The sequence below is a fragment of the Filicampus tigris genome, chromosome 20 (assembly GCF_054856515.1).
Source record: "Filicampus tigris isolate MCC_2025a chromosome 20, RoL_Ftig_1.0, whole genome shotgun sequence".
NCBI lineage: Eukaryota > Metazoa > Chordata > Actinopteri > Syngnathiformes > Syngnathidae > Filicampus > Filicampus tigris.
Window position 1 is genome coordinate 8,579,599 of NC_141236.1, and position 26,596 is coordinate 8,606,194.

At 44.1% G+C, this 26,596-nt stretch overlaps 1 protein-coding gene and 1 long non-coding RNA gene across 4 annotated transcripts in view; one reads left to right on the forward strand and one right to left on the reverse strand.

Annotated features, from left to right (window-relative positions):
- Positions 1 to 20,848, forward strand: part of LOC147128163 (uncharacterized) — a 46,742-nt gene extending 25,894 nt beyond the window's left edge. For 2 of the 3 annotated variants that reach the window (XR_015083987.1, XR_015083989.1), the window contains exons 5-9: positions 55 to 138; positions 6,915 to 7,078; positions 18,523 to 19,000; positions 20,086 to 20,201; positions 20,640 to 20,848. This is a non-coding gene — a long non-coding RNA (uncharacterized LOC147128163). The remainder of the gene's footprint in view (positions 1 to 54; positions 139 to 6,914; positions 7,079 to 18,522; positions 19,001 to 20,085; positions 20,202 to 20,639) is intronic. The other variant, XR_015083988.1, reaches the window with a different exon arrangement.
- tbx18 (T-box transcription factor 18) lies at positions 16,465 to 25,820 on the reverse strand. Its single transcript, XM_086019313.1, has 8 exons — positions 25,592 to 25,820; positions 24,656 to 24,803; positions 24,215 to 24,316; positions 23,522 to 23,693; positions 22,790 to 22,957; positions 20,440 to 20,504; positions 18,650 to 18,744; positions 16,465 to 18,334 (listed from the first exon to the last, which is right to left on the reverse strand). The coding sequence occupies exons 1-8, from the start codon at positions 25,803 to 25,805 to the stop codon at positions 17,802 to 17,804; spliced, it is 1,497 nt and encodes a 498-aa protein (XP_085875439.1). The 5' UTR covers positions 25,806 to 25,820; the 3' UTR covers positions 16,465 to 17,801.
- Positions 25,821 to 26,596: the final 776 nt, after the last annotated feature.

Below are 26,596 nucleotides of genomic sequence, written 5' to 3' on the forward strand. Positions count from 1 at the left end.
AGAAAAAAATTGGCATCCATTTTCTGATTTTTCTATCTCTGCACCCATTGCAAGGTCAGCGGCGGGCTGAACCCTGGACTAGAGACCGGCTCTGCTTTTCCTCGCCGCCGCCGCCACCGCCACCGCCTCGTCTCTCAGGTAATCGGCTGATTGCGCACCCGGAGACAGACGTCTGACGGAATGTCCTCGCCCCCGCAGGCTCGTTAATTACGCAGTGCGAAACGCGAACGCATCGGCGGCGAGCACTTATCTCTCTCTTGGATGACGCTTGCGGCGATACGCTGGCCTCTGGCAGGCCCGGGGAGTAGCAGCGGTGTGATAAGCTTGCTGGGAGAATGCGGGGAGTGGAGGGGGGACTCACGAGCACCCCTCTTTGAGACTTGTCATGGACCAATTGAATTGATTGGTAAGAAAAGTGTCTAAAACCTCAACGTAAACTTGCGCATTTGTCTAAAAATATAACGGTCACTGACTACCACTTTTTTTTTTCATTTGAAATGACCTCTGTCTTGTTTCATGTCCGTAATCTGCTTTTTTTTTTCTTTTTTTTTTTTACAAATGTAAACAAGTGAATGAATGTCCTCTGAGACTGGTTATTCCATAATTTTTGCCAAGGGCTAAATAATAAAATGAAATATGTGACCCCCAAAAAATCCATGTAAATAAAACACATCATACTAACAGAGATGATGATCATTTATCATATGATGATGATTATGTTTATATGTGATAGTTATAAAAATAGTTGTAGTTTCCTGTACTCAAGTTTTGCTCCGACCAACCAACCAGAGATGTAAAAATGCTGAAGTTTTCAAGGGCCTGTGAGGGTGAGTTTGAAATCTGATTGGTCAAAGAAACAGTCCCATTACAAATATAATTGAACTTACATGGACGCGACATTATGTCTAACTAAATTACTCCCAGTTTTTCCCTTTCGAAGTGGCTACCATGGCACCAAGCAGCCTTGCTATAGTATCTGTAGGGATATAGTTACGCTTGATTCATCTACTTTTTTTTCTTCATCCTTTTGGGGTATAGCTGGCAGCATAATACCTAAAACTTCAGTTCAGGTCAGCGCGAGTCACACGTTAATCCACCCTATAGTACTTTGGCATCTATTTGTTTACAGACGAAAAATCCTACACACAAACGGAAGCACACACAGTAGCTAGTGGTGCTATCGAGACGGTGAACGTGGGAGTTTTCAGGTCCACTTGCAGAGGAAGTTTTGCTCCATCTCCCATTTCCTGGTCCACCGAGCGTCGCTTCGGACCATAAAGATTACATCGGCCCTTCGCGTACCCTCCCTGAGGCTCCCGCTTTGACACATTTAAAGTACGCTTTTAATTCAATTACCTATGATTCCTGTGCTAAGTTAGCGCGCGTCGTAAAGCTGAGAGTAAATGCTAAAACAATATGTGGAATGTGGCGCGAGACTGAAACGGACCATTGGAAGACAACGCGGCATAGATGGACGCTTGCCGATCTTGAAGTTCAATTAGAAATGGCTTTGATTTACTACAGAGCACATTTCTGCGCGGTAAATCACTCATCACAGTTTTTTTGTTTTTTTTAAGCAAAAATTCCTAAAACACAAATGTTGGACGTAAAATGTGAAAATGTGGCAAATGTATAAATTCATGAAAAAATATGGCACAGAAATTTGAGGCTCCACTGCTAGCTTAGCTTAGGTTTGTTCTGTGCACGTGTGTGGTTGTTTATGTCTTTAATCAGCCCTCGTTTGATGTTCCACACCACCTCACTTAGCACCTCTGCACGCAGGGACAACATGGACGCTCGGGACTTGATAATGAGACACCGTTGAGATTTTTAAGGCTCGCCTCAATCCGAATGGCAGCCAGCATGTGGTCCCGCCGTCTTGTTTGTCCACCGCGGCCACACAGCATCTGCTAATATGCCTTTTATATCTCCTCGGCCTTGAATGGGATGTTTGGTGACGCCATGTTTGGTGTTTACACGCTCTCGTCTGAAATCAGCCCGGCCGCAGCACCGGTTCATTTGGAAGAGCTCTTTCTGAAATGGACACCCTCGTTAAAAACAAAAAACACAAGACATTCTCCGGTTTCCGCTCGCGCCGCCCTCCGCTCTCTGATCGCGGGGCTAATCACAAGCGTTCGCCGGGCTGGGTCTTGCTATGTTTAGTGTTTACGACGCCGCACTCAAACAGGGCCACAGATGCGTGCCTGACGTTTTGGGCGCTCCATTTGAATTGACAGGTTAGCACATGTGGGAGAATGATATTTTGGGCTTTTATAGCAAAGCTTCTTTCATTAATTAAGTCTACTCGGATCGTAGGTTTATTTTTGTTAGTTAGCGTGATGCTAGCTATGGCTGAAATTTGCACGACATCAAAATGGGGCAAAGGATGGTCTGCAGACTACACCGTTGAATTTGTCGCATTCATTTAGCATGTTTTCCGAAACAAAATTCTAGAATAGGGCCCGTCATGAGTTGCCCCTAACCTTACTGTATGATTTAAAAATGTGTCTTTGTGTGTATCAGCGGTTATCCAGCACCATTGCGACAGGCATTTCGCTAGTTAGTTATACTTACACTCTGAAAATAAATCTCCTTTTTGAGCTCTAGCTGTTTTTGAAAACAGCTCCATTGTCCATTTGTGAGAGTTTATGCTCAAGTCGTGTTGCGGAAAGAACTAGATTAACCTGAATCCCAAATTGTGCCTTCGTCCACGTTTTTGTGTGTGTGTGTGTTTTGTGGGCTACAGAGGCAGTGAAATTACAACCCATGGGTTCAGAGTTCAAGGCCAGTTACTCACTGCACTGTGAGCACCGAATGGCTGTGTGCTGGAGTGATGAAACGTTTTGTGTTCGGGAGGGCACTGGAAGGGTGTTGGGAGGCTGTTTTCACGGACGGTCGGGCGTGTGACGGAAGACGTTGACGAGGAATTTGGATTTCCGCGCATAGAGAAAACAAACAAGCGGCAAGACAAAGAGGCGACATGGGAACGTCCCTCGCCCGCCCGTCTGGGGGAAATTGTCAACAAACGCGACTTGTCATGGCTCACAATGACACTTTCCGAGTTATTTTGACATCTCACAGCGAGAACTCTGTTGATTTTCGGCAAGACACGAACGACAGGCCATTTTGCGCTCTTGCTAATTGTCGACTTCCACTTGGTATTTTTTGATCTGAGATTTTTATGAGCCTAGCAGAGTTGTAAGATTCATTCCCATAACTGGATTCATTCCCAACTTCCTCTGGACTCTTTTGGGCCTCCAGATGTTGATGTGTGAAGTCCCTTTTTTTTTTTTTTCTTCTTTTTTTTTTTGTTGCAACGAACCCATAATGCATTGCACATTGCCCGTGAGTCACCGAAGTGTGATGGACATGTGGAAGGCGGTGGGAACGTCGGAGACCCAAAAATCATAAAAGAGGCCCTGACGTTGTTTTATTTCAATTACCGTGTGCATGTGTGGATTGAGATGGAGTGTGAAGCATGTTTATTTGGTCATGGGTGTAAAGCGGATAGAAAGGTGTGGGCAGCGGCCGCGCTGGGAGATGATATCACGCGCGCACACATAGGCGCACAGCGTGGTCAGTACTGCGGTGGTTCTGGCTCATGCTACATTAGCGTCCGAACGCCGTGTCCTTCCCTACTGCGAGAACGGTCGTGGGAAATGAAGGCAGACAGGAAGTCATCTCGGCGCATGCATAAGAAGAAGAATGCAAATTATACATACAAAGTAATGTATATTTGTCTTTCCAGATATGGTTTGTGTTGGCTGTGCGCAGTAAAATAAACCCACGCGTATTTGTAAATCATCATTTGCCGGTTTTTCTGTCGAGCGTAACAAAAGTACGACTTTGTGACGTTAAAAAAAAAAATGATAATAATAATCATTTCAATAATGCTCCAAGAATAGTCCGCCAGTTTGATAGTGAACAGTAGCGTGATTCCATTGGAGGGCTGTCCACTATTGGCAAATTTTTGCTGTCCGCAGAAGATCATGGTGGCAAGTAATGTTTGCACTTGCATGCCGATTATTAATAGTTTCAACGGCCCTTCCAAAAAGGACAAGGCCTTAGCACAAAATCAGCCAATCGGTGAGTCCGAACAGTCGAGCCAGGAAGCAAAACAAGCGCCCTCACGTTGCCATGTTGTTACTTGTGAAAGCAGTGACGGCGCTTCCTGCTCCTCGTCTTCCTCCCGGCCGACCACATCTGATGCGATGAGCAGTCCTGATAGTCTCGCCTCGCCGCCGGCGTACGCGCCCGAGCTCATAGACACAGATTATCCACGTCCTTTGGCGCCCGTCTGCGGCTTCGGAGCTGACGGCGTGTCACCCGGACGCTGAGGGTGCTGACAGAAAAGGGGGATATTGATATTTGGGAGTGGTGTAGGGGCTTGGTCCCCCCGCCCCGGCGAGAGCTCCGCTTTTCATCTCCACGTCTTTATTACTCGGCAGGATTATGTAGAGGGATTTCATTTTTTTTACATGTCAACTACAAAGGCATACAAATGCAGTCTTTTTTCAACATGAAGCCTTTTTAACTTTTCGCACCGGTTGGAAATCATGCAGAATGACCTGAGCAACCTACCTATCTAGCTACCTAAATTTTTACCTAACTACCAAACAGTTCTTACCAACCTACCGAATTTAAATAGCTACCTACTTACCTACCCAGCTGTCATCTTAGGTCCTTACCTAGATACCCAACTACCCTTGTACCTACCTCCCTACCTACCTTTGGAAATTATGATTCATAGCTCTGAACCTTTTCCCCATTTTGGACTAAATTAATTTGTCCCCTCAAAATTCTACACACAACAAACACATCCTAATGACAACATTAACATCTTGTTTTAAAGTAAAGCTGTAGAAACACCTTAAGAACGATCCATGGGAACAGGATGCGCCTGAGGCCAAGGCTCTGAATATATCATATTCATTATCATTTTGTTTTTAATTGCAATCAATCTTCTTCCCAAGAAATTATTCTCAGTGTGTGCGTGTGTGTGTGCCCACATGGTTTTCCCATAGGACTTTTACAGCCTTTTGCTGTGTAACCAACCATCTGTCCTCTTCTAGATTTGTGTGTGTTTAAGAACCACTTACAGTATTTCGCCACCACCCCCAAAACCCCCTCACACACTACCATACCCCCCCACCAATAAACAACCGAACGTCAACCCCCCCATAGAGAAAAACATTCAGACCTCATAAATTTAAACAGGCTTTCAAAAGTCTTTCTTTTTTTTTTTTTTTACTGTGTATACAAAATGTGATGTCATGCTGCACATACATAGGCGCGCGCGCGCACACACACACACACACACACACACACACACACACACACACACACACTTTGTCCTTGACAACTTCACACCTGTATGGCAAACATGCATGGACACAGCAACATGCACAATAATGAAGGCATTCACAAGCACTCACCTTTCAAAAAAGGACATTTTTCGGAGAAGTTACAGCTGTAGGGAGGCGCCCAGAGGTCCGACACACATGCTGATAAGCCGTAAGGACGTACCAAATTTTCCCAAAACACAATTAAATGGTCGGCTACAGTAAAGAGTTAACTGCAGACCTTTTGAATCCTGTGACTAAGCTAAACAGCAATTACAACTACTACAGCCCCATTCAAAATAAAAGCACATGGGGGTGTTGCTTGACAACCTCCAAAATAAAGTTTCACTTTGGCCCATAGCAGGATGCTCGTCATGCTTTACTGCGTGAGTGTCACACGCGAGTTATGAAATGAATTATGAAAGCATCTGTTTCAGTTTGATGCCATCAAATCATTAGCGCCACGGGAGCTACTTTTCCTTCACGCGTCATTTCGTCTTTCGCTGAGAAACAAGTTCGTGACAATGTTTTAGACTTTATCATCCCCCAGCACACGGTGACAGCTTATTGGTCTCCTCCGTGATGCGAGGGTGTGTGCGTGTGTTGTGTTGTGTTTAACCGGCAGGCCCATTTCCGCTGCTTGCAGTCTGGATGTTTTTGTCTGCTTTAAAGCCCCCGTGGAAATCCAATCTGTGCTTCCTCCTCCTCCACGGAGCGCAGTCAAAATACACTTGTTTAGGCTTGGCGGACATTTCACGCACGTTACCAGGGAGGATTGGTAGCATTTGCTGCAAGGTGGGTGGGTTGGGGCAGGGGGAGTTTAATGGAGATTTGTGGAGAACCGTCCCCATCTTTTAAGAAAATGGCCGCCCCCAGAGATGGCTAAAAACGAGTGGATTAATACTTATTCCACAAACTCAATATTAATCAGAATGCCCTGTTTCAACTCGTGGGCTTGCATAGAACATATTCTTGAAAAAAAATATGTTTGGGTTGACTTCCGCTTTAATAAAAGAAAACTACTGACAAACATATTATATTATTCTGTGCATTCACTTTGTAACGCCTTGAAAATTATTTTTTTTAAGCTTTCTCCAGCCTAATACTTCCAAACAGTGACATCAACAAAAAGACAAATTACTGCTGACTTCAGACTTTTTAGCCCCAAAATTGTCATTTAGGCTTTTCCCTTTCTCTAACTGCAGACATGAGTGTGCCTGTGCGTGCGTGCGTCCGTGTTAATCCCTGTCCTTGTCGACTGGTCACACGTGCACATTTGCCCCTTATGGGCTACAGTAGCCGCTATGGTGTGTTTGAGCATGTGCTGAGCCCATACAGTAAATCCTGGCCATGCACTGTAATCACTGATCAATAGAAAGTGATCAGTCACACTCCCACACCCACACACACACTTCCATCTGTTACATGTTTGTTTACATGATAACCATCAAAAGGGCCAAGTCCCCTTCTTCCTACACACACACACACACACACACACGACGCACAGTCTACAGTATAAAGGCGTCATTAATGCAGTGTGCCGGATGTTTCTGTGACCTTTCTCTCTTTTAGGCCTGACCCCAGCGGATGACCCCGGAGAGGGATTAGGGCCTGATTCGCCTAATTAGCCCCACGACCCCCTCTTGCACACCGCCCGTGACTCACTCACTTCATTAGGGATGCCTGCGCTCGCCGCAAAAATGGGAAGGATGGCAAAAGGAAGTCATTCGCCAAAGGTAAGTCATTAAAGGCGTTTGTGAAGTTTCGCTTACAGCAGTTGTTCAGCTTACATTTAGTTGGGTTTCGGTACCAAAAAGTAACGCGCTTTAATGAGTTGAAAAGTGACATTTTGAGGGGTTACCTGAAAAGATTAACTTTATTTTTGTTTTGATGGGAAAGTTAAAAAGGGTAAAAAGTCTATAGTCAGTGGTATTTCCCACAGGAATTTAGAAGGATTTTGTACAAAACAAGTGTGCTTTATTGAGTTTAAAAAAAAGTAAATAAATAGATGTTTTGTGGAGTTTCTTGAAAGAGATTAGCTTTCTTTTGGTATTAATGTAAAACCATAGTAATAATGGTAAGGGCAGGGATGTCTACAGTTGGCAAACATTTCTGCAGAAATTTAGTAGCATTTTGGACAAAAAGTCATGCATAACATAATGTCATGAATAACATTAGATTTCTTTTTGTATTGATGGAAAAATACAATTTGAGGTAAGAAAAATCTATGTTTGCAATCTTACAGGAATTTAGCTGAATTTTGAAGAAAATGAATGCAGGTGAAAACCTGAAAACCATTTGATGGGCATACTTGAAAAGATTACATTTTTTCTTTTAATTTTCAGTATTTTATTAGTTGAAATGGTGGGTTTTTTTTACGTATAATATTACATAACATAATTATTTCATCTTCTTTCTTTACCCTTATTTTTGCCCGCCTCTCTCTCTATTATTTATGCGTGCTGACACATCAACAAGTATCCCGTGAGGCGTCAAATCATGAAGTCATTCTTCAAAAGCGTACGCTAATTGTTTGCACCCCTTAGTGCGCGTGCGTGTGCGTTACGATGTCAGACATAAGCAGTCAGCAAAGAGGTAAAGATGATTTAGAATGGCGCCCGTCACGTCGAAATTCCGTATGGCTAGTTTTTCCCCCCTCCATGCCAATGTGCAATGAAACAGCGTCTGCTTTGGATTGTGGAGATGAACTCATTTGTCTTCACGCCGGTGTCACTTTCAGCTTCTGAAGGATTCATTTAAAGGCATCAGATTCCGATTTTTCACAATTTAAAAGAGTTGGCAGGTGTCTCACTAGAAATTTGCTGACGTTCTTAGGTCAAAATTACCAAAGGGGACATGTTTGCCGTCAATGTTATACATTAATGGCCACATTATGCTGCCGCCCCTGTGTGACCTATATCTTTGCTACTGTAACAATGAAAATTTCCCCACTGTGGGATCAATAAAGGCATTCTTATTCTTATTCTTATTCTTATTCTTATAGAAAGTTGACACAAATAGTTGTGTCTCTGGAGTGCCTGCCCACCCATTAAGTGTGAACAACCAAGTAAGTTTCATTATCTGCCTATTTATGAAAATGTGCCTGTGAGTCAATTTTGCCGGATTGTGATGCAACAGTGGGGCTAATTTACATAAAAACCACCCCACGCTGAGTTTCTCAGCTAAAGAACCACTTTAAAGTGGCCGCGAAGCACTCTGGTATCAAAAGCCAAAAGTTAAGCAGGGCTGCGGTGTTGGCACAGATTAGCGTTAGCAGCATTAGCTTCTGGTAATAATATTATTAGAACGTTCTGCTAAGTTGCCTACGTGGCGGGCCGTGATTGACAGTTCCTCCTGGGTGGTAGCAGGCAGCGACAGCTCCGTCACTACGGCAACAAACACGGCAGGCTGACGAGTGGATCAGCGAACGCCCCCCGGGATCCATCACAACATGCACATATTGGTGTGTGTGTGTGTGTGTGTGTGTTGAGTGCGTATAGCAGGGTCTCCTGCTGACACCGTCTTCGGGTCGTTGACGCGGGCGTCATGGGAGAGTGCTCCCTGGATCTTACGCACATGCACACACACTCACACACGTGGTCAGCTGCTTTATGAAAAAGAAGAAAACAAATAGTGTTTCCACACCACTGGGCTACCAGGTTGTGTGCACTCAAATACTGTAGAGCCACCTTTGCGATAGAGCACAATCAACTAACGAACCACTGGCAAGTTAATAATAATATACCCTAGTTTCATCCGCATTTTGCCACTCAAGTGGTATGTACTGTATATCATTATTGAAATATCCATTAGAAACTAAAAGTCTTTAGATGAAAATGCCATATGTGGTCACATTTCATATCGAGTTCAAGAGAACTTTGACGATGTAAACTGCCATGTTTTGTTGATATTGAAGCAACACATTTATCCGTTGGAAATGTCACGCTAACCAAAAGTAGCATGTGGCCGAAAGTTGAACAGTAAGTCGCATGAAAATGACAAGATCAATTAGCTTTGCTGTATAACTTTGGTTAACTTAATTGGTTAGCAGGTGGGAATGTTACTTAAAAAGTGTGTTTTGACTTTGAAATTTGTATTGTATTCCATTTCATACAAGACGTTTGATTTGAATGTCTCATTTTTGAATGCTTGTTATGAAATCGTCACGCACGCCCCTCCCCCACCCCCTCCTTTTGTGTATTTGTCTTTCCTCTTGCTTTCTCGTTCTTTTTCGGCGTTATCTCCCGCCAGCTCCTCCCGCCTTTGTTTATTTCAGCGCCGCCGCTTCTGTTTATGTGTCCTTCTCGCCCCGTCCATAAATCGCTCTCTCGTTGGCTGTTGAAGTGTGAGGAATGGCACATGTGACGTCTCCTCGCAGCTGCTGTCGCTACCGCCCGCCTCCGCCAGCGGCAGGCAAAATATACACCACGCCGCTGCACATTTCAACATTTGTGACCTGCTTTGATGGCCGCCTACTTTGTCCCCACCTTGAAAAATGCAGAAAAAAAGTTTTTGGGACGTTTGCGGCCTTGTTGTCTCTCACGCCACAGACTGAGTAAAATCGCGTGTACCTGTATTCTTTCACGGTGGATATTTGCTAGATACGTTTTGTTGTTGTACAAAGACGCATTGTCCTGTGGTCAGCTCGCCATGCCTACCTCCTACCCGACCCGCTGCCCTCACTCACACATACAACACACTTAGACAGAATGTGATCCATAGTCGTAGCATGTGACCGGCCGTCCAGTATGCGTCCAGCGTGCAGTGATAAATTCCGACGTAACTGCCGGGGGATGGTAAGGGGGTAGCAAAAATTTAGTACCAGGGTGTGTTTCGAGCGGTGCCTGTAAAAGCCGGCGTTTTGCTACTGTTCTTTGCACTGTTTTGCTTTTCTACATAAAAAGCACAGATGTGGAGTTTTTTTTATTTTTTGCTACAGCTGCATCGCTTTCCTTTGTGAAAGGTACTGTGGCGTAATCGGAAGCTTGTCACGATAATTGACTTATCGCTCGATAAATGAAATGAACACGATTTTCTGACGTGATAAACGGTCATTCTCATGAATGTTTGTTTACATGCGTCATCAGCGCTCAGTCTCGCTGATTCGTTCACTCTTTTCTCGCTCGCTGCTGTGCGAGTTGGCGCTCACACATACACGCTGGGGGGTGGAACGGCTTTTGAAAACGGTTCGCGTGTGTCTCGTCAGTTTGTCATATTTGTTAATGTTGCACAGCAGTACGCAGTAGTGCTAATGGTAGCCAACCATGGCGCAACCATGCTCGTCGCTGTCCTGGCAACAGTTAGCCCAGACGAACTCAAACAGTGACATAAGATGAATGACGTGACTTTTATGTTGCGGAGTTTTTCAGTCGTTGGGGCCAGAAAATTGAAAAGAAAATCGAGCAAAAAGAGTACATAGTTTAAGAATGAAGAGGTTCATAAAATTGGCTGAACAAAGAGTGCAGGTGGTGGTATGCGTGGTGAGCAAGGAGCTAAGAATGGTGACATCTTGCTAGTCAGTGTTTTTATAGCCGAGCATGAACCAGTGAATTGGTCTGCGTGAGTGAAGTGAGGGGAGGACAGTTCACAGTGGTGGCTTTTTGTCAGTTCGTCATTATGGTCGCCTACTAGGATAAACAAGTTGTGACCTTTTTTTTTTTTTCCCTATGCTTCTTTTACCCCGACACCTTTCCAGACTTTCACTCCCACTTTGCTCCTTCACCTCGCCCTCCTCGCCCTCTTCCTCATCTTTCCGCCCTCCTCCCATTTACACTCGTCCACTGAATGGTGATCGTGTCTGTCATTTCATCAGCTCTTTGCACTGCTCTGCACTATTGAGATTGATGAGCTGCTCGGCTATAAATGACCTGGACACACTATACGCATGCACGCACGTATGTGGGCGTTGGGGTCACAATAAGGCTTTGTTTTGGTTACGAAAAAGTGGGACATCCAAACAAACCCACCTACTAATGCGAGACTAAGGTCTTTTTTTGTTGTTGTTGTAAATATTGACTACTGCCACCTATAGGAATGGAGGTTTGCTTAATCATAGAATTATTCGATAAAATCCATAAGTTATCACTCACTCTTATTCTTCCCAAGATGTGTTTTGACAATTGTATGCTTCCAATCTTGTGAGAAAACTCTGGGGAAGGACCTTTCCTGATTTCCAAGGTCCCTAAAGGCATGCATGGATGAGTTTGGGGTGGAAGAACTTAGCCAGGTGTGCTCTCTAGCCCGCTAACCTCGCAAAAGGCCAAAATTGCTCGCAGAGTCACTTCAAAATCTTTAATAATCTGGAAGAGTGGCAACTGATGTGGCGGCAAACTCCACATCTTCTTCACTTTCCACTTCTTGCCGACTGAATGTCCCAAAACGTTTGTCCATTGAGTGTCAAGTGGACAAAAGTGGATCAGCACCTTCAAAGTAAAATTCAGTAAAGCTTGAAAGCAGGCTCCTTTTGATGGAAGTTAAAATGTTATTCATGATGGAAGATTTATTTCATTTCCCAGTCACTTGCTGTCTGCCTTCGACTTCTTCTATCCAAAGTGCGGTTCCCGCCTTATCCGTCATATCTGCCATCTAAAAATAGTCAAAGCATGCAAGCTGGACGGTCGCAGGAATGTTCTGGCTCTGTCGAGTCAAGTCAGGCGAGAACTTGAGCTTTCTGGTAACTTTTGTTTGTTGGCCCACCATAAGGAGATACTGTATAGTACACACATTTCTAGACTGCTAATTGAGAGTCTTTATGGATGTTGGCAAGAAGGGTTAACTTTCGATTCCTGGTAGATTATACCACTTGTTCAATACCATTTCTCCTTCTCCTTTATTGAACTTTCGCGTGACTTTAGAGTTGTGTCAATAAATGTCGCCCAAAAAGCCAAAGAAAAAGCTAATATGTTGCCGGACTGAAGTGACGAGGCAGCTGTTCCGACGTCATGCCAATTGACAGTCCTAACGCTCAAGTTTCGTTTGACTTCAGAGTTTTTCCGAATTCCCAAGGCACCATTATCATTACCTTTGTTTTGCTTTAATGCTAGCTAGTTAAGGTATACAGCCTCATGAACGCTAGATAGCTCACTAGCTAGCTAGCAACTGTTAAACATGGCATTTTGTCCTGGATTGTCTTTGTAGCAGCAGGTGTGTTGGTCAGGTGTTTATGTTTCTTAAATCATCCGTCCTGAAACAGTTTGTACTGTCCGTTTTCAACATTTTAATGCATAGTTTTGGGGATTTTTTTTTTGTGTGGGGGGGGGGGGTCGTCCTTCATAGTTCTGATTGCAATGCAACGGTGGTGGGTGGCGCGCCGCAAATCATCGCTTGACTTGACAAAGATTTAACAGCTGTAAAGGGCGGCCCCGTGGCTTGGGTTCTTGCGACTGTCATCAAATAGCCGTCGAGTCGTTAACGGCTCACGCGGTGAACTGATCCTCAGCGCGCCCACACCCCTGTCAGGACAACACCCGCACACCCCCCCCACCCCACCCTCCTAAGAGCACAGGTGCAGTTGGAGCCTGAAAACCTTTATCGAGAGAGAGTTCCAGCTCGGCCAACTGTTTTGTGCTGAGCAGGTTGACGTCGTTCAGTTATATCTTGACAAAATTCTGACTAGCTCGCTTACGGACACATTTTGGCAAATAGGCATCACACACAAAAAAAAAATAAATAAAACACTTGGTTGTTTCACAGATGATGGTTGGGCAGGCACTCCAACTATTTGTATAATAGATATTAAGAAGTCAATTTTACACAGTGTTTCTTCTTTAAAATATTGAATGAATGGTTTTCTGGCTCATTTTATGAAGGAGCGCGGTCCTAAACCTCAGTGTTTATTAAAGTGCCTTGAAATCACTTCAGTCTTGGCACCATATAAATAGAACGGCATTAAACCACGTTTGTGATTCTACTTTTCTCTGACATGTGCACGTTTCTTGATTCGGCGCTCCTCCGGAACCTTCCTCCGCTGCCCACTATGACCTCACCTGCGGGCTTTTAATGCTCAGTCACGGACCCCGCGGCCGCAAAAGCCAGCGCGCCGCATCTGAGGCCCGTAATGCTAATGGGCGCTCCCATGCCAAGCGAGGCTAAAACCACACAACCGGCCCTTATGCAAATGCTAACTAATGTGTTGAGAGATGGGGCTCGCGTGCTCCCTCCTGCCCTTCTACGCGCTAAGCTTTCTGACTTGAAAGTAAAAATCCAACTTGAAAAGTGCATCAGAACGTTGAAGTCAAAGCCACAAAATTGCCACAATAAATCGACCAGATATTAGCTATTTCAGTCTGTTTTAAAAGTACATTTCTGTGCCTCTGATCGGATTCATAATAAATCAATGTACAACCACGTTTTTCAGGCGTTATCTTAATCATTATAAATCTGTTTTAATATAATCTTAATGATACGGTAGATACGCAGAGAGCTTTAACCCAGTAGTCACACACACTGCCCCCTGCTGAGAGCCCCCCACAGTCCAACACAGCGCCCCTAAATTGCTCCGGGCAGCTAGCGTGACAGATTTGTCACGTCGGCACCTGGTCGCGGACAAGTGGCCATGTCCCCACCCTGGCTGGAGATCACCGGACCGCAGACACACTGCGAGACTGTGTGTGTGCGCGTGTGTGTATAGAAATATTGGAGTATTACATTATTGGTTTAATACTCATATGAGAAGAGATTCCAGCTTGTAATTTAAGTTCAATATACCGTGTGTGTGTGTGTGTGGAGGTGCCGTCTCCCCAGTCACCGAGGAACCACAAGGCAACGGTTCCATGGCTTCTAAAATAAGCTCCCCTCCACCTCCTCCTCACATGTGCTCGTCTCGTCAGCGACCCCTCGCCCTCACGTTGACAGCGGGCGACGTGACAAGCCACGCCCGAGCACAGGCGGAAGCGGATTCTTAAATGCAATTTGTACATCCGTTTTTCGACAGTCATTTGTCAACAAACTTCAAAATGAGGGTAAAATACAACGTTTGGGTGGTGAAATTTTGTGTTTTTGCTGCTTTGCGGGATGTTGTGTAATTGAATATTTTTTAATTATATAGGGGGGTTGGTATATTTTTGTTATTGTATTTTTTATCCAATTGCATTTTATTTATTTATTTTTTTGTCGGGGCAGGTGCAGTGAATTGCAAAAAATGTCGTCCCGCCATAAGCGTGCTTTTGTGGTTAATTCTACTGTGCCAGAAATAACCTATGATTTAAAAAAAAAATATATTCCTGCTGTTCGACAGATAACAACTTGCCAGGATCGAATATCAAATGTAAAGTGATGCTAATATGTAAATAAATGGAACAACACATTCAATTTGACATTTCGTGGTGCCAAAAGTGCTTTTGATGCGGAAATGAAGTGGTGGGAATTGGCTGATGTTAAGAACATGTCACCTACAGGCCACGTGTTAGCATTGGCGTAACTTGACTAATGCTCTCATCCAAGGAATATGTCTGAGGAGGAGGCGTGGGGGGCGGGTGGGGGCTCCTTTTGGATTTTCTGGGATCAGCGTGACCTTTTGAGACGTCTCAACCACCTGTTGCCACACGCATTCGCACCTTCACACCCTCCTTGGCGTAGGCCCTTGCTCTCGTGTGAGTCGGCGGGGGCGGACCTGGGGGGGGTCCGTTCAGGCCGCTATGCAACACTTTGATCTGCGCTGGCTATTTTATGGCTTTGGTTGGACTTAGATCAGGGTTCGGGCTCGTCGACCGGAGATGTCAAGGTTCATGTTGGGGGCATTGGGAATGTATTCCCCCCCCCGCGATGCGACACGTCCCCGTGAAGTGTGTGTTTGCGCATGTACGTGCGAGGTATTCCCCATGTTGCCAGCGCATAAATCACTTGCATGCTCTCGCTGTAGTCATTACACTGTCGAGCTATGACTGCAAGTATGAAAATATCCGTTGGCCCGTTTCACTCGGAGCCACGCGGCAGACTTGCGACACGGAAGATGCCGCAGTGTCGTTTTAGTGAATATCAGCAGCGCGGGTTTAAATTTTTTTGCCTCCACATTTACAGTTTGAGGTGTAACCAACACGAAAACCCAAGAGGAGATGGCAACATTTTGAGAGCTATTTATTCAATACGTCGGTGGGGGGACCTCGGTTTAAGATGGAGCTTCATTCCTACGTAGGCAACATAATCTGAATTTAAACGTTAGTCATATTCCAGTGGTTCTCAAAAGTTTTACATCAGGTATCACTTGAAAAAATACTTAGTTCTCCAGGTGCTAAGGCCTATGCGTTCATCAAAAACAACGTAGAGGTTTTATTCCTAAATGTACATTTTATCGTTGTCGGCCCCTGTAACATTTTGCAGTTGTTTTTCAATTAAATGCTTGAATACTTAAATGCTGATTCCATTCAAATGTATTGCACGTGGTAGAAGATGAATACAAATTGCACTTTGATGAATTGTTTAAAAACAAACACTCTTACAAGATTAAACGCAAATGTATCGTGCTGTACTTAACTTATATACAACTGAACTGTAGTTAAAAAAAAAAGTGTTCTGCACTGGCTGTACTTCGTTATTTGTTTTCAATTCGGTGATCCTTTCGCATTCCACTAGAGAGAGTCCATATAGCACTGGTGTGGTACTCGCACCACACTTTGAGAATCACCGCCGTGATCGAGCTAGGTTACTAACCTACGCTAACACAGTACTAAAACCATAAGCACGGTGAATATTTGTACAAACTACATTGAAATAAGGCTATAAAAGTAACCGAGGCTTGGGTACCATCGTGAAACCATCGTGGAACCTTTGGAATGGTGATCCAAAAAAGCACATCGACTAAATTTGGTTTGAAATCCTGCGCGGATTCTGACGAGAACATTAAGACAGACCACAAGTACATGTTGTGAACACTGTATGTAATTGATTGAGATTAAACACAAGGTGGTATGACAAGTCAACTGTCAGTTAAGTTAGTTGCATACAAAAGCTGTTGGCATGAATAGATGCGCGCGCGCGTGTGTGTGTGTGTGTATCTGGGCCAAGAGCGTGTGTGTAAGAAGAGTCTCGAACAAATAAGTTCAAGGTCGACGAGCAGGTGCGTAAGTGCCACGGATCCCTCGACCCCCCGCCTCCCCACAACCCCCCACCCCCCCGTCCCGTGATGTACTCGCCGTCCCGCCACTATATACACAGTGCGTGGCTGCGAGTAAAAGATGCACACGCAGCTGCTGAGTTTGTCCAAGTAGACGTACAACACATACTGTAGGTCCTCCGGTTCCAAGTAGCATTCCATATTTCTCCTTCCATGTGTTGAGTAAATGCAAATGGAATATAGGCACCGAGGCTGGATTTACGCTGCTTGATTCAAGTGACAGAAGTCCCATTTTTTTTGTGGGGGGGCTTTTCAGATGGCAAGATTGGGGATATGCGTCATGGCAAACGCGTGGAATTGGATATCCTCAGATGGGAATCGGGCGTCTTCCAAATGTGGATAGAAATCCGATACGTATGGGGTATCTGCCAGTGCGCGTGCAGCATAAAGGCGCGGACGCGAAAGACCCGTCAACGCCGGCTTGACATCACCGCTTACATACACGGCCACATCTGCCCAAACCACACAAATAGCACTTTTAAAAACACCTGAAGCAAAAGCACGTACCATGAAACATATCGAAATATGCCACATTAGAGGCACGTACAGTGAAGCCCCGCATACAGGTCTAAAAATGTGTCGTAAAAAAAATGCATTCATGAAAATTATGCTGCCCTTGTTTTTGTTATTCTTTTAATTATATGTGTGTATATAATTTTTCTAAATGCTTCACACTGTTCCTTGAAAAGGACATGACTCATTTTAAATTGATGGCAGGCCAACTAAACACTATTTAAAGTGTCGTTTTTATTTATATTATTCCTGTAACATCCGTCTTGTTGCCACTTGTGGAGTTATGTGCAATTTGTGTGTTTTGTGAATGTAAAGACATGAATGGGATATGTGTCATTTGAAATTTATGTCGATAATGGTTAAAAAAAAAAAAAAAATCTACGAATGAAATTGGAAAACAGAGCAGTGTAAATCCAGCCTTAATCGGAATTTAGACCTGGAGTGTCAATCCAGCCTGAAAGTTGGCTCGTTACATGCTTATGTAAATGTTTATTATTATTATTATTATTATTATTATTATTATTATATGGAATACTGGATGTCATCCCTTGAGAGGCAAGTAGAGTTTAGATTTTCCTTCCCAACAAGAACAAAGTGCTGACTTCAAGTCACCGGGCCTCCTCCTTCCAGTTTTCACCCCGGTCATTGAATAATCACTGTGATTGGCTGGCGACCAGTCCAGGGTGCCCCCTTCCTCTCAACCAAAACTCGGCTAGATGGGCTCCCACTCACCCGAATGAGGATAAGCGCTCTAGAAAACAGATGGATGTTTTATCATCACGCGATGATTCGAAGCGTTCCTGAGTGACATTTTTTAGATGTCCCGCTGACCAATTTCAGCCCAGGTGGGTGGCGACTTGCGGCCCGCTCCCCGACGGGCTCCCTGATAGCCCCAAAGTCCGAGAGTCGAATAAGAAGCCCTGCTGTCCGGCGGAGAGTACCCCCAGGCTGTCCGTTAGCGTCCCGCTCGGGGACGAGCCCAGCAGGGCGCTTTGCTGGTTGGCGGCGGCGCTCATTTTGTCCGGGCTGGCGGCCAGGCGGGGCGACGGCGGGAAGGTGTAGCCGTACAGGCCGTAGGGAGGCGTGTGAAGGCGGAGGCCAGCGTAGCCTTGCGGGGAGGGGCCGGACAGGTAGCCCAGTTGCGACGTGGAGAGCGGGAGGGTGCAGAAAGCGTCGCCCTCGTAGGACGGCGGGCCCCGGGGCGGCGGGAAGTGCTCCGGGGGGGCGGCGTAGCGGTGGAGCGGGAGGGCCGGGCGGCTGCAGGTGAAGTCGCTTGGGCTGAGAGGGCACACCTGGAAGGGCGACGAGCACGGGGAGGGGGATAGCAAGTGGGGTGACGTGCCGAGACCTCCGTGGGCTCCCTGGACTCCTGCAGAAACAAGTATGTATGTAAGAAAAACTAGATTTTTTTTTTTTTTTTTATATGGACAAGGTGGACATGCTTCTAAGAAGATGCTTTATTTTTATTCATTTATTTTTTCCATGTATTGAATGGTTATCAGCGTTTTTCGGATAATGTACAGGGTTTAATTATTTGTTCCCACTGTATTTCAATAGGCGTCAATTATATGCCAATTATCGCCATTAGCGGGCCAGGCCGTGAATAGCGGGATCGACTCTACAGAAAATAAGTCAACTCTCAAGTCAAGGTATGAGTGTTTTTCCCAAAACAAAGATCACGTACCTTGTTTGGCCATACCGGGTATGTCCTCAAAGGTAAGCGTCCGCAAAGATGGCCGCCAGAAGGCGTACGACTCTACCAGGGCTTCCAGGCCCATCCTGCAAACACAAATCACGTTAGCCACGTCAACTCGTAAAGCGACCACCTGGCCGCCATCTCGGTCTGTGTTTCTGTCTGCGCAGGTAATGAAGGGCATAAACGCCACGTCGCCATTGGCCGCTGCCAGCCGGGCGCTCCGAGGTAATTGCTTTCACGCGGCTTTTATGGGCCAATCAGGAGCAAGGAGGCAGGAAGCCGCAGTGAGGATTTATGAGGTGGGATAACCCACCACCCCAGCCGTCCTCCTCCTCCAAGGTAGGTTGGCGTGGAGGCCTAATGCAACTCCTCTGTTAGACCTCGTTAGTGTGAGGATGAAAGTCAGCCCCCCCACCCGCATGCGAACACCCGTGGGGTTGAAGCCACGGTGATAATTTAGACAAGCTGCCCTGTGAAAAGCATGTACTGTATGTTTCATTTCGCAAGCTTGACGGGGAATGAAATGGTACTTTTGTCGGGTAACTTCACGACCAAACTAACTCTTCATTGTGTTTCACCAAATCTCGCGAAAGCCTTGGAAGGCCCAAAAGGTTTGCGGCATTATTTCTACATTTGACTACTACAATGTCAAAATGTAAATGGTTGTTTTCTTTTTAACCGTAATGTCATGAAAACAGAATAGGAAAATACGTGCTTGTCATTATGAATGAGAAAATTTGGCCGACGGAAAGTTCATGTGAAAATTTGTTGTTCCATGTTTGAGATCTTTTCTTCTCTCTACTAGTTTTTTTGGGAGGATGTTTGGCCACTTTAAGGAAAAAACTCTAAAGTTTTGATCAGCGTTGCTATCCACTGGAAAACATGCCTCTCCAAATTGATTTTGCTTTTTATCAGCTGCCAAAGAAAACTCTTAATTTTTGTTTTATTAAAACTCAAATTTTGCACATACCCTCTTTTTATACGTACGGAAAAGGAAGTTGACACCTATTTCTGTGTGCAGTTTTGTTAATGGTTTGATTTTGCTTTTATGAGAATTCTATGGGAAACATGAAAAAAAGGCCAAGGGCAAAGGAAGTCCCAGTAAAGTTGTTAGTTGTTGGTGATTAGTTTATACACACACAAACATATAGACACACATACTGTATATACATAGTTTTCTGTATACACACTTGCACACATAAACATGTACTGTATATACACATAAATATCCCCATGTATAAACATATACATATATTTATGTATATATACAATATATACACATATATATATACTATGTATATACAGTATAGTATACAAGGATAATGTTTATATTATAAAACAGACTGTATATAGACATACAGTACTATCTAGTAAATTGTTGGTTTACTGCTGTTTTTTTTTTTTTTTTTTTTTTTTTTTTACAGATTGGACTTATTTTGCTGTTTGTTTCCGAGGCAGTGATCCGATCTTCCCCGTCACCACGGCAAAGCAAAGCGACAAAATGACGAATACTCCACGATTAAATCTCCTGAATGCTGCGGTAAGACTTGATTAGTTCCACTCTGCCTGGATTTTCACATTCACCCAGGCCCATCGCACACTTCCCGTGAGAGAAGGATAAATAAATGCAGGCCGTGCTTTTTCCCTTCCCGTAATATCAGACTGAAATAGCCGTGACAAAAAAAAAAAAAAAAAAAAAAGAAAAAAAAAACCCACAGCCCAGCAAGAATATCAAACATGACCCAGTTGCGGCGGGTAATGTGAAGGTCTCGACTCACCGATTCCTTCCAGAGTCTCTGAAACCTTTGGCGAAAGGGTTTCTGTCGATTTTCAGCCTGGTTATCTGGAAAACACGGGGAAAAAAAAATCCCCAAAATCTTATGACAACACATACAGCATGCCAGCAGAAATATTCTTTTGTTTGTGTAAACTTCACTTGCACGCGCCAACATGACACTTTTTGTCTCTTGGCATTTAGGAAACTGAAGCTGTGTGTTTGCTGCGGCGCATGTGACGCCCCCCAGTCAAAAAGGGAATTTGGTCGACCTTGTGAGCTGCATCCACCGTCAGATGTTCGGTCTTATGCTCGATTTTGATGATGTACACCATTACATTATTTTTACAGGCAGCTTGTTTGTTAGTTGGCATGATTATGCCAAATAAAAAGAAATGAAATGGAAAAACATGCACCGCCACAGCAATTTTTTTTTTTGTGGACACATTATTGCTTTTTCAATAAAAAATCCCGAAATTTGTAGGTAACGCTTTTAATTGGACAGCAAGGTCTTTTGTTCATGTAACATTTTCTTATCCAATTCCAAGCATCTGTATCTCCACCTTTGGCCCGTTGCTTTCTGTTTTCCAGAATAAAACAACCCCAAATTTGGACGTATGCGAAGGGATAGACTTTTGTTTAATGGCAAATTTCTGACATATTGTCACGGTAAATTGAAGAATCTGTACTAAATTGCAAACGTTTTTGGATAGAAACACAAACTTGAGAGAGAGGCCTACATGCTTTTTGTGGGACAGCAATGACGATTAGTAACGCCACAACATTTTCAAAGTGAATTCCAACTCTGCATTTAGTCGGTTGCTTACTGTTTTTGTTTTTAAAAAATCGTCCAAAATTTGGAAGTACATGCTTTTCATTGGACAGCTGTAATACTATCACTGTAACATGTCATTTATGTATCTCTAAATTCCGTTTTTCAGGAAATTGACCAAAAAGTCATAAAATACGGGGATGAATGTTACCAAAAAAGGTAAATGGACAAATAGTCATAACATTTAGAAATAAACGCTTTTCATTATCTTAATGCCACTCTCAAATGGAAAAATGCCTCTCCAAATGTTTCCGGTAAATTGTCCAATTGTCACAAAATGTGGAAATGTGTGTTTCACTGCATGGCTGTGTTATTGTCACTCTCTAAAGTAAAATGCATCTCCAAGTTTCTTTCAGGTTTAACTTTCAAATAAAGCCATCAAAATTTGGCGACACTTGCTTACCATTTGACGGCTTTGATACTGACAATGTCTAATGGGAAATTTGTATTTCCAAAATGACTATTTGTCAGGTCAATAGATTAGAGGCCAGAACTGGAGTTATGTGCTCCCTCCTATGAGCTCCAGTTAGGAGGCAAGAAGCGGCATTTTGGTCCGAACGGAGACGCTTTGAGGAATGGCTGACTCCAAAGTAAAGTGCATTACAGTAATCCAGTCGATATGTAATGAAGGCATGGATAACGGTTTCTAAGTGCTGCTGTGAAAGGAGAGGCTTTAATTTAGCCAGCTGCCTAAGGTTAAAAAATTGGTTGACTCAAGCTTGTGTCATTGTGAGTGGCCCCACATCAAGGGACCATCTCGCCTCCCCCGAGCCAACCACCAGCACTACCCAGCACCCCCACAGGTAAGCAAAGGGGCCAGCCCACAACCAGCGAACCAGTGACTCACTCCAGTGGGAAATGAGGACAGAGGTTGGGCCCGAAAAGGGGACATGAGGATAGGGTCCAAAGGGGGCCGCTGCGAGGCAGGGAGGGATTCCCCCGGCTGGCCAGAGGGAGCCAAGACCCGGAGTTCTACCATGAACCTTGTGAGTAGCCACCTCCCACCCTATCGCTATGGTTACCAGGTCTCCATCTGGCAACAATCAGTCCGACACAGTCTACGTGTGTATTGTGTCCCTTTTCAGTAAAGACATGTCGATAAAAGTCTTTGTTTTTCACAAGGACACAAAAGTCATAACATTTGAAGGTACATGCATCACTGTCCACTCAAAAAAAGTGTACCACCAACTTTTTGTTTTTTTAGATAAATTGGAAAAAAATGTTTGGAGATGTTTGCTTTTCATTTGACAACAGTAACAATGTCACTGTGTATCTTGTTCATCTCTAAATGTCTTTGTTTGTCAGGTAAATTGACAAAAAAAAGTCCTAAAAGTTGGAGATAGAAGTTGGAGGTCCCTTTTTTTTTTCCCGGATAAATGGCCACAAAGTCACAACATTTTGAGATGAAATACCGTCTTTTTTTTTTTCCTCTTCCAGATGAATTGGGAAAAAAGTGACAAATTGCTACTGTTTTTTCCAATGGTTGGAAATGATGACTTGAAGGTGACAAGTTAGTACAAACCTGCTGGTTCTGGTACGCCGTGACAGTGGTGAAGACGGTCTCGGGGAAGGAGAAGGTGCGCGTGCCCTCCCCAGCGGGTACGGCCTTCACAGGTGACAACTCCTCGCCGCACTCCTTCCGGATCACGTGCACCCGCGGCTGGTACTTGTGCATGGAGTGCAGGATTATCTGGATGCATGGTGAGAAAGCCACTTGGGTCACAATTTGCTCATATTGTGTTTAAAAAAAATGTTTGCCTTTTGAATTTGTCTAAATTTGATAGTAAATAATATGGTCATTTTTAATTTGAGAAAAGTATTTTATTTGCTGGGTCCTTCAAAAAGCTTCATCTACTGGAGTGGACCTCCCTCAAGGCAAACCTTTCTAAGCCACTGTGTTTTTGTAAAATTGCGATTCACTTTCACATATGACTTACAAAATGTGGAAAATTAATGAAGTGTTATGATGGAAAACCACAAAAATATTTACGGGAGGGCAGACCTCTCTCAAGGCCAAACCATACTGATTTAGGCCAGAATTCAGGTAGGATATTTTTTAACATTGCCCTCGGTGGAGCTAGGGTGCCATTAGACAGTAGCTATTTTTTTTATTTTTTTGGACTTTGTGGTTATAAAACTTCTAATTGACACAATCATATTCGTATTCAACTTTTCTAAATCTTTTGTTAATAGGATGCGGTAAAAAGACTGAATAGATGATAATAATACTAATGATTATAATAAGCTGCATTACATGTCCCTGGTCGTCCAGCTCGTTGTTTGTGAGCTTGAGCTTGTCGAAGCTGACCACCTGCCGCATCCACGTCTCCCCGGAGGCGGGCGAGTCCGGGTGGATGTAGACCCGCGGCGGCACCGGCGAGTCGGCGTTGCCCGCCACCATCCACTTGGAGCTGTGGTACACGTACCTGCAATCACACAGACCCACGGGGGGAAAAAAACACGTAAGAACACATCGAGTTGCACTTTTTTTTTTTGGGTCAAAATGGGACTACAGAATGGAAATGTAGAATTCTGGGAAAGTTTTGGATGTTAGAAATGTTTCTCTGAGTGTCCTTTTTTTTTTTTCTTTTTGAAAGGTTTGAATTGCTAGAGAAACATGGAAGCAGAAGCGCGTGGACAAATAGGGAGAATAAGTATAATAATCGTCAACATTCACATAATAACTGGGAGGTTTTGCACATGTAGAATTGTGCTTCTCAAGACTTTCCAGCGTGCGTAAATGCGCACAAAAGGCACGTGCATGCGGGAAGCTTTGTTGTGCTCTTTTTTTTCTCTCGGTAGATTACAGCACATTTGCTGCTTTGACCTTCCAGCAGGCCGAGGTTAAAAGTCCAAAAGGAACAACTAAACAACTTTTCCCAGCGCCGTTTGTGCGTTGAAAAAAAAATGACTGCAACGTGTCATATTTCTCGTTTCTATAGCTCACCTGTATCGTTTGTTGTCCACGGGGATGATATCCATGGCGATGTAATATTGCTGATGTGGGTCCAAACCCGACATTTTCACGCGCATGGCCGGGAACATCCGCCTAAAATCCAAACATAACGTATTTAAAAATAATATGATGTAGAAGGGGAGGAATGATTCGTTGGATTCAAGCTTTCGATTATTGTGGCAAAAAAATACTGATGCTCCGTTGCAATGTTTTACATGTTTAAATTAATTCCTTTAAATGAGCATTTGTCTTTGAATATATTTTAATGGTTCTCATTAAAGCGTGCAGGTATACCCATTTAATTGTTTTGCAATTTTACACCAAGCATGACTTGGTCATTACGTTTAACCAAAGCGTGCAAACTGCTTTATAAAAAGCACACTTTCATTTAATTGAATTTGCATGACAAATGATCAACTAATTTCTGTGTACCTTCCAGCTTTGGTGATGATCATCTCCGTGCCGATCTCGTGGAAGCGTTTCCACAGGTCGGAGCCCTGCAGGTCCACGCGTGGGTCTTCGCTCCCACTGCCGCAAACGGCTGCGGGCTGCGGACTCTCCAGGAGCGCGTCTTCGCTCTCTGTTACACACGTGCACACAATTAATTGTTGCTGCAAGCACCAAATGAACTCTATGCATATTTTTTCCTATGTAATAGGGAATTTGCCCCTCGATATTTGTTGTTTTATTTACCCTGTGACAAATTATTCATTCTTACTGATAAAAAAAAAAACAACACTAAATTGTTTAAGTAGTTATTATAAGGCAATATTTGGTCACAGGAATATGCTTACAACAGTACAATTTAGGGTATAAATAGACGTTTGTTTTCTTGATCATTCCGATAAGCACATTTATGAGCGGGTTTTATTTGCATTTTTTTTTTTTTTAATGATTTGCACGTAGGTCCTGAGGCTTATTGCATTGGAAGTGACACTGTGGACTCGAGTATCAGCTTTCCAAGTTTCCACTGCATCCTGGTGCGTTTGGGTCCGTTTCGACTGCTGCTAATTGGCGTGTTTACGACTGCAGCCAAAAGCCCATAAAATAAAGCATCGATTCACAGTCATAATTGTCACACACTTTGCACGCCGGCCACAAGCTCACATGTCATGTTTGCAGGATTGCCTTCTAGCATGAGAATAATAATCAAGTTTAATAATGATGTCAATATTGTATCTCATGACTGTTTGCTGGGGGAGGACAAAACTCTAGCTAACAGTCAAATGTGTACATATAATTGATATTAATAGCGGCCGATAGTCTTGTTGGATGTTGTTGTAGATGTCTGCAACTTTTTGTTTGTATTATTCCATCTTGTGTTCCAGTTTTTTGGCAGTACTCCTTGTTTGCGGTGCTTTTACTTACGGGATCCGTCGCTGGCGTATTCCGCCTCGCTGCCGTGCGCTCTGGCCGCCGGCCGGATCTCCGGACTGGCGGCCGCTTTCGAGACGTCGTAGCCGGGCGACGTCGCTCCTTCCCCGGCCGCCCTGCGCCTCTTCTCGGCCCCGATGAGCGCCTCCACCGAAAAGGCGTGCGCCTTGACGCTAAGCGCGCACGGCGAGCGCCGCTTCTCGGCCATGAATCCGATCCCAAGTCCCGGGAAGCGACGGCGGTCTGGTGGTCAACCGAGTCTCGGCGACGAAGAAGAAGAGTCCTCAAAAAGGTGAAGAAATGTTCTGTGGTGCAAGTTTCTCCGCGTCTGACGTCTGGGTTCTCCACCACTTTCTTTGGAGGGAGGTGTCAGTATTAGAGAAGAACCAAGGAGGGGTAGTGGGGGAGCTGTCAATCAGAGCTCGCCTCGGCCAATCAGGGGTCGTCCCAGCGCCCACTCCGGAAGTGGTTTCGCTTCCTGGCCACGCCCACCAGCGCAGCCCTAATGTGGTCAACGAGTGGAGCAGCACCACATCAAACCCTACAGTTAGTATTTATTGCATTACCCACGTTATTTGCTCGGCGTTTTAACACTTGTGTGATACATTATTAGGCAAATTATTAAATCTCATTTTTTTTAAGCATCGAATGGGCAAATGTGCACATACAACTGACATTTTTTCAGATATTTAGGTCGATGCACTGCTCATCCGTGGGGGAAAAGTGAGTCAAAGCGATATTCAATCGTGCTCACTTATGCATAATCCACTACAACCAACAAAGTGTAAACAAATAAAAAGAGCACACATTATTAATTGAAATTTATAAACTAAACAGAGATGTTGCACTTTGTCGTGATATATTCTAGTAATAGTTGTACAATTAGTGCAAAGCTAGTTGTATATTATTTATATACATATTGATATACGAATATGATACAATGCACCAAAAATGCAAAGTGTACAAAATTGTCGATAATTAACACTGTAAAAGATCAAA